The sequence below is a fragment of the Sycon ciliatum genome, chromosome 1, assembly GCF_964019385.1.
Source record: "Sycon ciliatum chromosome 1, ocSycCili1.1, whole genome shotgun sequence".
Taxonomy (NCBI): Eukaryota; Metazoa; Porifera; class Calcarea; order Leucosolenida; family Sycettidae; genus Sycon; species Sycon ciliatum.
In genome coordinates this window covers 73,143,511-73,159,703 of record NC_088643.1, presented here as the reverse complement: position 1 = coordinate 73,159,703, position 16,193 = coordinate 73,143,511, and the positions used below count along the sequence as shown (strand labels likewise).

The 16,193-nt window shown below is 46.2% G+C and overlaps 1 protein-coding gene across 2 annotated transcripts in view; it reads right to left on the bottom strand.

Moving 5' to 3' along the window:
• The window catches only part of LOC135805344 (homeobox protein Meis2-like), a 48,716-nt gene extending 44,147 nt beyond the window's left edge, over positions 1-4,569 (bottom strand). Inside the window, exons 1-2 of one of the 2 annotated variants that reach the window (XM_065319367.1) lie at positions 4,083-4,569; positions 3,013-3,139 (exon numbers count right to left, since the gene is read on the bottom strand). In XM_065319367.1, coding sequence (XP_065175439.1) covers positions 3,013-3,139; positions 4,083-4,123 — 168 coding nt within the window. In that variant the 5' untranslated portion in view covers positions 4,124-4,569. The remainder of the gene's footprint in view (positions 1-3,012; positions 3,140-4,082) is intronic. The other variant, XM_065319368.1, reaches the window with a different exon arrangement.
• Positions 4,570-16,193: the final 11,624 nt, after the last annotated feature.

Genomic DNA, 16,193 nt, shown 5'->3' with positions numbered 1-16,193 from the left:
GACCTGCTTGCGACCTGTATCCCGGAGGCGCAATGGTCTCACCTTGCTCAGGAGCGGAGGGACTGGCGCGAGCGTAGCCGTCGGAAGCCACCAAGTCAGCCCCAACCAAGAGTGTTCGTCTGTGTCTGCGGACGCGACTTTCGCCGTCCGAATGATTTATCCCGACAAAAGAACTACTGCCTCGCCTAATAGCTATCATCGCCTTCGGCGATGGGCTTTCCAAAGGTCCAAATGTGTGTGTGTGTGTGTGTGTGTGTGTGTGTGTGTGTGTGTATGTGTGTGTGTGCTTGTGTGTGTGTGCAGATACATGTAATAGTGGGGGCTCAGCTGTTGTGTCCAGAATGCAGGCAACTGCAAGGTATCAAAAGTCACACAACGTCACACATACAATCATGTAGATATGTACATTGTGGAACTGGGCCGGTTACATGTACATGTACAGTGATGCTAAATGAAATCCAGTCACAGCGTCACTCAAGTATACGCCGGGCTTTGCGCAGCCGGCCGTACACCTGCCAACACTGGGCTTCGAAATGGTGCAAGGCGCAATCTTGAATGAAGCGACTGGATTTCATCGAGCAGGACTGGAGTTTGTGGATGAACTCTGTGTGTGTTACTATATTCACAGAAAATGAAAATAACGGCATAAGGCTTTTGAGGGGGAAGCAGGGGGTTTGGTTTGGTTCGGTTTTTATTACTTCAGTTCAATGCCTCAACAGTACAAAGTACAAATATCAAGAGGGACAAACGAAAAGAGAAAGTAAAACAGAGCAGAAAGGAAGATGCAACTGGAAGGAAAGAAAAACGGAGAAGGAATGTGGACTGGGCAGCTTCATGAATCATTACTAGAGCGGGCAAGACATGAACAGAAGGGGCAAGTCCGTCGATATTCATGTTCAAAAAATTGTGTCGCACTCGCTGACTGTATAAAATCTGGTTACGTTGGTGGACAGTTAGTCATAATTCGTAACATTTTGTCCTTCTCCTTTTTCACCATAATTTAATTGGCTCACCATCCGAGTTGAGTTTAAAAAAATTCCAAGCCTTATTTTATTGCTTAAATACATTTTCAAAAGGGAGGGGATATAGGGATATAGCCAATTTGTCGGCATTTAGAGCGTGCAAAGGTTCTGTAGAAAATGATCTAATGTCTTCAATTCATTTGAAGTGAGCAGGGAGGGCATTCCACATAAGGGATGCTCTGGAAGAAGTGGAATTGTACCCTACCATGGATTTAAACAACCAAATTGACAAATTGTTTGTTGTAGTTCCACGAGTTGACCGCTTAGAGGTGGGCAAAGGGAAAAGACTGCGTAAGCATGATGCAGGCTGAACAATATGACAAATAAACGTAAACGTAATTATTATACGCACGTCCGCGTTTACGTCAACAGTAAGTCCACATATTCGCATGTGCCAGAAGACAGGCAGAGCGGGCGGAGAGGAAAACAAAAAATAAAATAAAAAATAAAAGTAAAAAGACAGCAGGCGATAGGCACATAACTCATGTTCGATGATAGGTGCTCAATGCACGGGATCTATTCGAAAGATCAAAAAATAAAACAAGAATAACAGACAACGACGATAGGTTTGTAACTCATAGTCGATGGTAAGTGCTAAATGCACGGGGTCTGTACAATGCCTTTGTCCCATCCGTTAGTTACTGCGTACATAAACGTAAGGAAATGATAAATGTGTCGACATCCAAGGTGTTCTATTTGAAGAGAAGCAAGAAGGGGTGGAACAGCAGCATGGTATGAAGCACCGCAGGTAACTCGTACAGCTCGACAGAACAAGGTAAACAATCTCTCCCTGAACTGTGCTGATAGGTGAGATGCGTAAACAGGGAAAAAATGCTCAAAGTCAGGCTGCATCACACTAAGCAGGTACTGGCGACGGGCAAATGCTGCCATTTGGAGGAAGGTGCGTCGCAACGCGCCTATCTTGCGTGACACCTTGCTGGTGAGGTAATCTACGTATGGAACAAACGAGAGCTTGTTATCGATAAGGATACCAAGGCAGCGAATTACATTCACTTCCCTTAAGGTAGTGCCACCCAGCTCAACAAGAACTGGTCTTTGTACGTCAGGAGCATTCTTCGGCAAGATCCTCATGACCACGGTTTTGTCAACATTAATTAACGCTCATGCCCAGTGATCTTAGTTCACTGTGTAGCTTAGCGAGAGCCGAGGACAAGACATCGGCGCATACTATTGAATCCCGTGAGGAAGCGTACAAAGTCTTGTCATTGGCACACATGAGCAGCTTTGCACCTCTCCCTGCAGCCAGGTCAGGTAAGAGTCGCACATATCTGTTAAAAAGGTTGGGACCCAAGATTGTCCCTGCGGAACCCCTCGGGTTACGGGTAGAAGAGATGATGTTCCAGTGGTAGAGTCTATTTGAAATGCACTACGGTTACAAAAAAACCCCACAGCAAACGTAACTAACTAGTTCACTCGTGAAATGCTTCGATTCAGACTACGGCCAAAATCACGTCTGAACTTGAATTTCCATGGTGATGCAGTCGTGTTTCAAATGATACTGTACAGTCGCTGATCAAACACGTCTAAGCTGAGTCGTAGAAACGTGGCCACAATCGGCCGTAGTCTGAATCGCCTAATACTTGCAGTATGAAGTCGGAGCATGTGAACTTCGGATCAAAACATTATTAGCGTTGCAACTAAAGTGAAATATCCTAAACACAGATGCACATACAGGCCACCTACTTGCCGATAAGATCTGGCACTGTCCGCGGGCTTTCGTCGTCGTTGTGATAATCACCCAGCGAATTCTGCTGTGCGGATCCGTGTCGAATCTCGATCCGGCAACGTTCACGGGAAAACTCACCATCTTTAATTTTTTGGATGGTGATCTTCATCGCAACTACTCTTTTTGCGATAGCTTTGATTCTTTTGTTGAGACATAATGACGGTACGGGGAACCTAAACACATGCACACGCTCGTCATGAATGGTACCCCCTGGGTAAAGATGACACCACAGGATGTACTTACATCGTACTTGCCCAGCTCGAGACGAAGGAGGTTTTCCATTTCATTGTGCATGACTTCAGGGTGATCCTGTCCAGGAATGCGATCGTGACTGTCGGCTAACAGTTGCAATAGCGGAAACAGCTCGTGGCTTCGAGGCAGAAATCAAGAAAAACAAGACAAAGGTGGTCGTTACAGTTTCTATCTGCACCCAGCCTCACTAGCAAATACTAGCATGGTCAGCACAGTAGGCCTAGCGCATGATGATAAGCCGTACAATTGTAGATTTTAGGTATTTTGGCGTCACCGTGAATTTTACGTTCAATGCAACGGGCATTCTAATTCTCCGGGCACACACGTCAGCAGTAGCTAGATTCTAGCCTCTATCTAGCCTTCTGGAACTTGTAGAAGGCCTAGAGTTCTAGGCAAGGATATAATAGGTGTCGTGGCCGGATGTGGTGAGACGCGCGTGCAGGTTCGTGAGGGCCTGATCTGTCTTTATTGCTATTTTGTTTGTTTCGATCTCCGCCTTGAAGCAGCACACGCGCACTCACGATTTCGAAAGGGACCATTCGGGGAAATGAAGAATCCGTTGACGGGCGCGATGAGTTGTGTGAGGTATCTCCTGAAAACCGATCCGTGAGTGGAAAGACCTGCTGGTAGCCTCCATCCACACATCATGGGAAATCTCAGTGCTGCTACAATGACGTTAAATTTTCTTTTACGGTATCAGTACTATCACTGTCATGGGGAGGAACTGAGCAGGATGAACATCATACTCAGTAACCTAGATGACCTATTCAGGTACAGATGCATTGGCTCGGACGAAGCCAATTGGACGAATGTATGCAAACAACTGTGACCATGGGTAGATCTCTGAAAGTGAACTGAGACTCGATGAAAGTTCAGGCAACATTTGATACCTGCAAAACAGAAGCGGAACAGTCGGAGTTATTTTCAATCAGTGTCCTACCATACACTACCATACGAACTGTTCATTTACTAGTACATGTGTGTTACATGTACATGTATAATGCTGGAAGGGGAAACTACGTGGACTCACACTGTCACAGCAGCACGGAGGTCTTCCCTACCTTTGGAATGCCTTGCAGTCTCTGTATTTTTCCGATGTCATCCTGGCGTGGTGGCAATCAGTAACTTCCACGTCTTATTAGTGCCAAACCCGAGACTAGCACTACCCGGCAAGAGCAGTGTTCTCAATTATCAGAAGAAGAGAACAACAGACGTGGTGAGGAAGGATTCGTGCAAGTAAACTTTAGAATTTCCTGAAACCAGAGTGAAGGTCCGGAAAGGCGTACGTTGTCTAGAACATACAATGGTAGGATCGTCTAGGTATGGTTCTCACCCAACCCACTATGAAGAAGGAGCTGAAGACAAGAAGCCCAATCCACGCAGCAGCAGCAGCACACAGATGTAACAACTGGTGCTAGCTCTCAACTCTCGGTGACCCATATACTAGTACATGTACGTGTATCTCCTCGACAAGAATCGTGCCCCGCGAGGAGAAACAGCGGAAAGATGAAGGAACGGCAGAGTGCGGGTTAAGATTCTCACCATACAGTGATGTATCAAGAATGTATCAGGGATGTAACGGTTATGCCCCCAGCACTTGAAAAGTGTGGCCTGCCTGATCATCGATGATCGCTCAGCGTGAAACCCACCAATTGGCCAACCGTTCTGACTTCTGTGTCCGTGCTGCATGTATTTTTTTTTTTAGAGTTTTTTTATTTATTATTTTTATTTATTCGCACAGCAGAAAAGCAACCAACAGCTGCATGTAGTACAGTATGCCGGTATTTTGTCCTAATGCCGCAATGGTCAACGTAGCAATACTAATACTAGTAATAGTGATAGGCCAGTACAGTTAGGCTTAGGCCGAGGACGGAGACCCAGTACAAGCTGTACATGGTGCTACAGGACCAGGTGTCAAGATCAAGAGGATCGAGACTGCCTTGTGTTCGCAGTATAGCCGCATTGGCATCCTGCACATACATACATAATTATGTCGTTACGTGCCCGTGTACATGTACCTCCACGACACGCTCCACATGCACAGTCGACTAGTCCGCAGAGTGCATACGTATAATGACGTATATACACGCACATACAGAGCAATTTTAGATGTCACGTGTGAAGCACGTGTGCTGCCGGCCGTGGCCTGATCGATCTACGTAGCTACGTACATGTACGTCTGCATCTGCCGACACTCGAACTCCTGGCAATCGTAATACTAGTACTAGTAGTAGCAGTCCGGGCAGTCAGTGAATGAATACACGGATATCAGTGCAGTGTAAAACAGTACTAACATTACAATAACACCGGCGAAGAGTAACAGTTCCGGGATCGGCGACTGAACCAGGCATGCAGTGCCCTAAATAATTGCATGCACTCGGGGATCGGAGAGGCACTCTCTGACAGTCTGAGTGAGATCACAGTAATGACACGCTGTCATTATCACTCTTACTCTTAATCTTAGTCTTACGCCAGTTACGGGCAGTTCATAATCAAGCCACTGACCACCACGCCGTACCACACCGTACCACACCCTATACTCAGTATAGCCTATAATATTCGCGGGATCCGCGTTAGCATCACTTGAATGTTCAGAAACACACAAGCTATAGCCTTCGCTTCCGCAGGCCACCACTATGCCTTTACACCTTAGTGCTTTGTGACTCACTTGTGAGATCTGCATTCGACACTAAGGTGTATAGCCTATACTAGGCTATAGTCTATACCAAGCCCACAACGACCTTCCATTGTACATACATGTATACAGTCATGTCAGGAAATTTACAACAGTGGAATGCCAATTATCCAAACGATTGAACTGAAAGGTCCGAAATGCTTGTTTTTTGGTATGGTTTACACAATAATTATTAATGACGATAGTTATTACTACCTCTTGACAATAGCCCTGGACCGACGGCTGCCAAGTCTCTTCAGTACTGCTACTTAAGAAAAACAATTCGGGTTAAAATAGCTACAATTTTTTTTATGACTATCAAGAAGACATCCAGGAGCGATCACAGAATACACGACTGACGTTAGGAGAAGTCTATTAAAAAACTTTTTTCTTCTTCTATCATGAAACTCAACATCGTGAAAACATCACCCCTGAATCTATCCTGCAGGAGCGAACCTGTGGGCGGACCTCCGATTGTTTGACCCAGAAGTCGTAATTTGTTTTGTTGGCTTCGGAATGTGTAGTAATTATTGCCTTCAAGCCCTTCATTATACTGTAAATGTATATGTACATGTAGCTGTTGTTACCAGACCGTCAGACGTGGATACATCGATGAACACTATACCAGACCATGTGTAGAGTTGCACATTTCCTGCACCCATATTTTACCACATTCTACAATGACTTTACTTAGGACTGGTGTTGGTGTAGGTGCATGCGCTGGCCTGGACTCGTGAGTGGTGATGCAATGCCTCTCAGCCATGTACATTGTACGGTTGTACCTGTAGCTCCACCAATAGCCCTTGGCGAATTATGCCGGCATAATATTTGGCATAATCTTTGGATTTCGTCAAAAAATTATGCTCCGGCATAATATACGGATTCCAACGTGCAAGGTCGGCATAATCTTTCGGTTTAGACAAAAATGATGCTTAGGGGCATAATACAGCTTTGTCAGAAAGCCTGCAGATGTTTTTTTTTAAATACCCCAGTTACGACTCCTTGTCATAGCCCTTGGCGGATTATGCCGGCATAATATTTGGCATAATCTTGGTATTTCGTCAAAAAATTATGCTCCGGCATAATAATACGGATTCCAACTTGTAAGGTCGGCATAATCTTTCGGTTTAGACAAAAATTATGCTTAGGGCATGGCCGTGTGTGTATGCGTGGTTTCTCAATCCTCTATGTACAGCGTGAATACATAGTGGAACCGAGCATAATTCAGCATATTTGTTAGCATAATTGTGGCATAATCAAAAGCATAATTTGACGATTGGCTGAGCATAGTCCGCCAATGGCTATCCACCAATCGAATCATGTTCATTAATTAGGAATACTAGTAGTAATTACAGCTAGTTGGCTCGACACTAGCATCATACTGCCTACAACAGCCTGCAGTTGCGTGTATTGTACCTAAGAGGGTAAGAGGCTTTCTGACGAGGCACGTAGACTGTGACGTAACACCAGTAGTGTGCTGTGAGTATGACGGGGGGGGGGGATGACCACAGTCGAGTCATGTACATGTACATTGTATGTCACCTGGCACCACCAGACACTTAGACATCATCCACGAACATTATGTACAATCATTATAATTATAACCCAATAATGGCAGTACTAGTTCAAAACTAGCACTGTACTGTAGTATTAGATAAACCTTGTTATAGTTCACGCATATTGTCATATTGTTATATTGTCATAATTATTGTCATATTGTTATTATTGTTAGATGACTACCAGGACGACATCCAGGAGCGATCAAAGAATACACGACGGACACAAGGAGTAGTCTCCAACCCCCCCCCCCCCACCCCCCCCCCCGCATAATGAGGGTCAGAATCGGGTTCAACACCCATATGGTTCAAATGGTCCGCAGGGACTGGGGCTCTGCCAACCGCGGAAGGTTGTAGTAAGGTCACTGTTTCCGAACACAGTGTCCTCCACCTTGTTTCATGCTGTCAATCTAACAATATGCATGTGCATGTACAATTATGTATATGTACATGTACAGTCATGTACATATTGTACTTATGTTGTTGGTTGAGAGCCTGAAGTGAAGAATCATTATTTAATAATAGCCGGCTGGCATGGTACAATAACCTTCTCTTCTTCTTCCTTTTTTTCCATTAATGGCTATTTATTTTACCTCAAATGGCTATCTACAATCTGTATCACAATATGTGGGTTCAGCAAGAAAGGATATGTGGCATGACTTAAAAGTCATGTACGAATTGTAGTACATGATATGAAGTAGTAGTCACGCAAAGGCATAGTGGTGGCCTGCGGAAGCGAAGGCTATAGCTTGTGTGTTTCTGAACATTCAAGTGATGCTAACGCGGATCCCGCGAATATTATTATATTATTATATTAGTCACGCACCTACAAACATAATATTGCAGAATTCCAGTTTTTATAGAAAAGAAAAAGGAACAAGGAACTACAAGTTACGCTATAATGTCCACTTACACCCCTAGATACTAAACAATCAGCTCATGCGATAACATTGCACGTTCTTTGGTCCTTTTTTTTTCTCCTTGGCTCTCCATCCGAGTCGATTCCAGTTCTATTCCAAGCAATACATCGCTGGGGCAGCCAATGACCACTTTGCGTGGCGATTGCAGGGTTTTTATAGCCAACCACGGCTAGCAAGGAAAAGAGAAAGAAGTCAAAAGAAAAGGAAAAGAAGAAAAAGAAGCAAACATGGACTAACATGGTGGTCTAAAGCAAGGCATTCCTGAATGCTGTTAAAGTAGAAAGGTCCTTTGTCTCCTGGTGCAGCAAAAGCCACTGCGAATAGCCATTGAAAGGGGGAGTGTTGCAATGCAGAAGAGCAGGCTAGAGGAAGGGAGAGTAGGTTCCTTGTGGACCTATCCTGAAGAAACCAGTCAAATTGTTTAATATGCGGGGGTATTTTGGAAAGTCGAATACGATATGGAGAGGACAGCACATCAGGATTCGTCGTCTTTCTAGGAGAGGTCTGGTCGAGGACAACATAATCAGTTTCTGTCCTTGGGCAGTAGATATATTTGTGTAGGCAGTACAGCAGTAGTCAAAATGTGGCAAGATTATTATATGCAATATTAAAAAGACCACCATAGCTGTCAGGAAGATGGGCGCCGCCATGTGAGTATACCTATGGCCTGACTAGTCTTCTTAGACTTACATATGTGGGAAACATGGTGATTACTGGAAAGGTTGGTGTCAAAAAGGACTCCGAAATGCCTGTGATGATCTACATATTCTATGGGAGTGGTGGAGAAATGGAATACTAAGGGAGGGAGAGGGTGATAGAGAGTAGTAGACAGTGGGGGGATGATCATTACCTTGGTCTTCCCGACGTTAAGTTTTAGCTTCCCCAATGTCATCCATGAGGCGATATCCGTGATACCCGCTTGAAGGTCCAGTATAAGACGGGGAACAGAGGGACAGTCCGACTAGTGCGCAGCATACAAATGTCGCCTGCCAACAGAGACACGCCAGGGTTGAGGACAGGGAGATCGTTGTTGACGAAGGCCAGGCACAGTAGCGGTCCCAGGGTGGACCCTTGCGGTACACCAATGTAATGCCGGCGGTGTCGGAGGGTGCACAGTCGCTGGACAAGGTTGGTTAGATGTAGGGAGGTAGAGTCACAATGGAGGAACCCAGATTGCATATCATGGAGCAGAGGTGCCAGATGATGGTACAGCCGATCATAGACGATTCTCTCAAGTATCTTGGAGCAGGTGGTCAGCAGAGAGATAGGGCGATGGTTACCAGATCGTGTCTGCTTCCCTTGTTCTTGTATATGGGCACAACCACAGGATATTTCCAGGCAGCAGGAAAAACGCCGCTGGACAGGGAATTGTAGAAGATAAGAGAGAGAGGATAGGAGATAGAAAGTTTCAAGGCCTTCAGAATCTCCTTGCTTGTACCGTCATAGCCTGGAGATTTCCCTGTGGGGAGTTTCTCAATGTAGCGAACCACGGCCTCGGAGGAGATGAACATGTTTGAGAGGTTCGAGGCCGGGGAAGGGAGATGAGACAGATCTGGGACGGGCCAGGCAGCATCATCCTGTGTGTCAACTCGCACAAAGTGCTCGTTGAGAGCAGCAGCCAACTCAGCAGGAATATGTGTGAGGGTGTCAGCGGAGGTGGTCATTATTGAAGGTGCAGGATGATGGGAAGACACACCAGCCAGGAGAGGCTCCGATCGAAGAGCACTCCAAGCAACTTCACTGCTCCTCCACTTCCTCTATGGCCACCCCATTGAACGTGGCTGGAGGAATCGGCCAGGGTTGACGGTGATGCGAAATAGTCAAGACTTGCGACTTTGTCGGCTCGAATGTGATCTTCCAGCTCTAGGGCATCCACAGCAGTCTGGAGCTGCGCTAGGCCAACTGAGAGAGCGGTCAGGGACGGGATGCACTGATATAGCGTAGTGTCATCTGTATATATGGCGAGCTGGGTTGTGGCTGGGAGGTGGTCCTCTATGTCATTGACATAGTTATAGGAGGAACATAGTGGGGCCCAATATGCTCCCTTGCGGCACACCTGAGCTGATTCGGAATTCAGGTGAGGTTTGGCCACTCACAACGGCCTGGATTCGTCTGTCCGCCAGGTAGCTGTGGAGCCACTTGAGGAGGTTCCCGGATACTCCGTAAGTGTCTGGTCGTCTCAAGTACTGTTTGCAGGCAGCCCACAAAATTGTCAATATCAGTGGAAGACGTATTTGGTGGCGGGTAACGCATCCAGTAATGAGAGCCTCAGGAAGTGCAGATGATGAGGTCGATGTATGAGCTGTTATTTCGACCCACGTGGCCTCAAACCTGGGGAGATGTAGATCTGTGCCATGCTTATCTGTACCTGGAAAATCCGAGCGGACTAGAAGAGCAAAAATACTATTAAAATTGCGAATCATGCTAATAATTATTACTGTACTCAAAGCATGCTATTATATTACTGTACTTGAAGTAGGTGTAGTGCTAGCCGCCGTCCGCAAACTCAGCACAAGCAGTCAGACTCAGAGCACTGCCTTGACCGTAGACGGCAGTAGACGCCGATAGATTCCTACCAATAGTGTAACCATCTCTTCACTTCCTCCTGTCTGTGATTGGCAAGACTGTTTTTACACGTCGTAACCAAGGTAACAGTTAGTCATGGACGCGCAGTCCATCATGGTCCATGCGATGACCTATGCCTGATCGAACATTCACGCTCTCACTCAGTTTGAGGAAATGAATGGCGAAAGATGACTTTTTATTTATTTTTGCTTTTTATCCGCGATTGTTCACTCGCTATTTGGCGATTCAGACTATGGCCAAAGTCACGTGTAAACTTGAATTTCCATGGTGATGCAGTCGTGCTTCAAAATTTTATGCACAATTACTGATCAAATCCATCTGAGTCGTAGAAACGTGGTCACAGTTGGCCGTAGTCTGAATCGCCCATACTGTATCGGACTTGGAGGCTCACGTTTTTGGATGATGGTGAGCCATGGTGAACAGTGGCAAGTTCTTGCTGAGGCTGGCTTGTATCGCCAAAGCAATCTGTTGAGAGGACTGGTAAAGATTGCGATCTGAGTCGAAAAGGGCAGAGTACACAAGTGAACATAAGCCCAAAGCAGAGGCCGGAGGAGTTCTTGAGCGAAATGCTAGTTTTGTCGGCTGGCAAGCTATAGTGACATTTGCTACACCGTCACGGATCACTCTGGAAAGGAGCATTGTGAAAGATCACATTGTATTGGTTAGTCCCCCGCCGGGGGTTTGTTCACCACGGTTACGGTTGAGGTCTCTCTAGCTGTTGCTGGTTGTTTGGGAAGATAAACGTAAAATATTAGTGAGATGTCGTTCGTTCCGCCCTTCGCCGTGGACGGTGAGCTCCACGGGGCTCTTCTCAACTTAGATGATTATTTCTTTGGACACGACGTGGAACTTCCGCTGAGCGCTGAGGCTGCTGTTGATAGTCAGTTGGTAGTTTGTTCCTCTGACGTTGACGATGACAATGATGACAGTGATCGCGATGTCGAAGAAGATGTCGGCGCCGAAGAAGCAGCAATGTGTTAATTTGGTGGAGCACAGACGGTTACTGAGCATGCTACAGCAGTGGCGAGTGGTGGCGCTGCACAAGCAGCCGCGAATGCTACTCCCAGCTGTGGATGCAGCAAAACCCTTGTTGTGACTGTCTCAGAATATTTGATGCAGGAGCGCGCTGCAGCAAACATCTCTCAATTTTGCAGAGATGGGGACACCAGAAAAGGAGCTCATCATCTTGGGCTTGCTGGAAGCATCAAGGTACACCAAAGACGTAACAACCCATGGCTTGAAGCGAAGAAACAGAGCTTTCAGTACACCTACGGCAGAGAGGAAATCTGCACTGGTGCTTTCCATTCAATTTACGACATCGCAACAAAGGTGTTTGGCAACTTGAAGAAGCACCTTGACGCGTGTGGCTTAGTGCCACGCACACCTACATGGAAATGTTGGTCGGAAGCCAAAGCATACCATGACTCGTGAGACCACGCATTGTGCAGTTCTCGAAGAACTACATGTACTCTGACCGGCAGTTGGGCATTCCGTACCCAGCGCCTCTCCACAGCAAGAAAGGGACGCCACCGATCGAATTAGTACCACTATATGGCACAAGTGAGAAGCACGGAAAGGGCACATCACACCAGGGGACAGATGCAACAAACACGAAAAGGAATGCAAAGCCACTCTGAGTCTTCATCGAAACGTGCACGTACAAGTGCACCTACCAGCGAGTTCATGCACAACAAACATTGAAATAAATCATTTCTCCAACATGGTATTTCGATGGCATTGTCTTACCTACATTGTTTAAGCACAACTCTGTACAATAGGATTGTGACCGTTAGTCACATAGCAATGAAGAGAGTGTTTGGACTCGATCGTACCACGCCCACTGAACTAGTTCTTCGCTTATATCACCTCTATTCTTTGGAACAGCATATTAGCCTCAAGCTCTATGTTTTGTGTACCGCTGCTTGGCCCAGCATCTTGCTAGTCCTCTTCTTCAGTCTTTGTACCAGCTTCGGGCAACTGCATCTGGTCACCAGGCATGCACCCGGGGCAAGGCACAAAGAGCCTTAGTTCTCCCACTCGTTTATACGCAGTATGGCATACGCTCTATTTCTTTTCTGGTGGCAGGCAGATGAAACTCTCTTCCAGCTGACTGTCGACAGGCCCACTCTCTTGCTCTGTTCATTAATATGGTTAAAGTTCACCTAGGGTTCCCAGTAAAAAGGCAGCAGCCTGTTGGGACTCCCCTAGTAAAATAATGAAAACTACTACTACTACTACTTGTCCAGCACAAGCCGACACATACTGCATTTCTACATGATCAACAACACCACCAGACCCGTACCGGGGGGGGGGGGGGGGGGGGGGGCGGTGCCGGTGCCTGCAGGCTACGAGTACAACTAACTTTCACACCAAGGTTCAACCCGAGTTCAACTTGAGTGACGGGAATGCGCCCCAACAGGCTGTAGAGAGGTTCTGCTATACGTGAAACGTAGAGAAATCACGTAGAGAGCAGGTGTCTGGGTTAGAGTCTACGGCTTCGCGTGTTTTGGCTCCAGATTTCTATGCGGAGATGAGGTTCTCTACGTTGTGGCACATGCAGAGAAAATGCGTACGGATTTGCTGGGTATCGATCAGCTGCATGCAGAAAACTGCCAAATATGGAAGGGGAAATTCTCAGTACACATTCCACGTGACTTCTCTACGTGAAGCGTAGAGCAGAACAGGATTTCTTTACGTTACGGGAACGCGAAGAGAGTTCGCGTGATTCTTTGCGTCGCGTTCCCGAAACGTAGAGCAGAACCTTCCTTGTAAGTGTACCCTGCAGGCACGGTGACCAGGTGACTGGTGTACTCATGAACACGTGACTGCTTGACCATGTTCGATTGGAAATAAGGGCTGAACGCTGCATTGCAGCCTTCTCGGACCAGGATCAGTCGACTCCGCGTCCAAAAGACTGAGACTACAACATATGGGCCAATCGTTGTCATCTGTGCTTTTATAAGAACGAAATGACGCTTTTAGTGACATTTTGCATATACAAATCCCCATCTATAAGAATGCAGTCACCTAGTTTCGGTGGAAGTGGTGAATTCGATTGAGCATAAAGGAGGAAAGGAGCGTCTCAGCTTCCTCGGACCAAGACCATTCGACTCAGCACCCGAAGATTACAACTTGTGCAAATTGATTTTAGGCTTAACTTCCCCTTTAATTGAACAGTGACTAGTGAAATGGTCGACCGGTCGTGCTCGATCGAGTAACCTGAGCTCACGAGTGCAGACATATTCAGCATATACAATGCAGTAGTGTCAGCATGGCGAAACGCGGTTCTTCCACTTTCGGAGCGCGCTTTTCTACGTTGGTGCATGTGATGGCGAAGATCACACAGTCACTCCAGGCGATTAACCCTACACTGAACTGTATACCGGAATACTATTATAGCCTATAATTACCATGCATATTATACTGACACTTGTCTAGAATAATCACTGTTGACTTGTAGATTACCTGTACATCTCAAACTACACATGCGCTCAAAACGTTCCACCCAAAGACTGGAAGAACCACTCCAGTTTGAATCCTGCGTATGGGCCTGACCGTGCATCCGTGCACTGTTCTGGATGCAGCTAGCACGCGATGATGCTGGCTGATCGTGTAGCTTGGTGCTCTGCTCAGCTGGTATTCACAGGAAGATTCTGTGTCAATGGCAATGCCACCAAGGCTTGCTCTGTACTAAGACTACATTCTTTCCCACCTACTGTGCAAGATTCGTATAATTTATTTCAAGGATTCCCCAGAGGCCGTTTAGGCCTACCAAGGGGATCTCCATTTCTGTAAAGTTAGGATGATAATATGAAAATACAAAGTGAGCAGAGAAGGAGAAATAACACGACGAATAGGACAACAACAGGGAAGGAATAGGGCATTTTGATATTCACTGAAGTGAGCGGATCAATGAGGAAAACAACGAATGTCAGTGAATATCTTTGAAGCAGTTGAATTGAGGAATACTCTCTCACTTTCTCTCTCTCTCGGTTACTCATGCAGGATGTCTACACCAAAACAAGATTGGATCTCACCGGCATAGTCCCAGTGGCTACATAGCACATAGCTGGTCGACTCAGTAATGACTGGAGAACTTACTTTATTCCGCCTGGCCTGCACACTTTCTCCAGCACCAAACAGTGCTTCGCGAGCTGGGGTGGCCATACGAAGTTGAGAGCCTCCACTATAGTGAATCCTGTACAGCTCAGCACGAAATGGTGCAGTGCAAGGCTCTAACAGTGCCAGCAAAGCCTCCTTAATCAAAACCAGGTCAGCCAAAAGTGATCGTTACTGCAAGAGAGGGACTGGAAAAAGGACACTCCTGAAGAAGAATTCAATGGAGGACGAAGAAGAAGAAGAAGGCTGCCAAAAACTACTCCCAATACTTTCATTCAAGCTACAAGTACAAACACAAAGTTCTCAGAGATTGTTCTTCATCCAGCTCGTAGATCTACGCTACTAGTAGTAGTACTACTACTACTAGTAGTAGTACTACTACTAGTAGTTCTACTAGCAGATTGAGAGAATCCAGGGCCGGGCATAGGCAGTCACATGTGCACAGCACAGTGATCTCAAACAGGTTCAGTCATATCTGAACGCGATGACTGTGATGGCCGCTTTAGACCGGGGATCTCGTACCCGGAACCAAATGTCCCGGATCTAGAATCACGTTCAGTGTCACATAGGGACTCGTACCCTAACCAAGTAACAGTTAGTTAGTTTTGGTACGCCTCTCGTTGGCGTAACAGCACAGTGCTGCATATATTAATAGCGGGTTTTGTAGACTACAGACTCCATTCATTGGAAACTGTCCCGCTGGCTTTTGAAAGTCGGATTTGGGCCGAACTGAGGATCAAAAACCCACTTTACATCTCAAAAATCTAGGTTTAGGATCTGCTTCTCCATACATTTTGCCATGGCATACCTGTCCTAATTTTGTAGACACAAAAGAGTTAGGGTGACAGTTTCCAATGAATGGACTATAGCTTTCACCATCACGGTAGAAACCCGCTGCCACTGGTGAATGCGTGACTCGACTGTGCTGTACTACACACTACACTAGTCACTAGTCTACAGTCAGGTAGTACAGACAGTCCGCACTTGACGCTCAACTATGATTGTTACACGGCTGTAATAACTAATAATTATGACTCGACTGCAGCACAGATTATCATGATTATGGCGTGGCCTAAGCCTTTGATGGCATGATGCCTGCTAATGATAATATGCCTGATGTCAGTGACAGTGATGACTGACGGCTTTGATCGTTGATTGACTCTCTGATAGTGATAACTGGGTACCCGGGTACTGGGTGAAAACTGAAGTCTGAAGATGAATATTTCTTCAAGGAGAAGTAAGTGTGGTACTTGCACTCTTATGCTGCTACTGCCACTGGACGCACGATCCAGGTTCCGGTAGCTTTTAGTAGCCTTT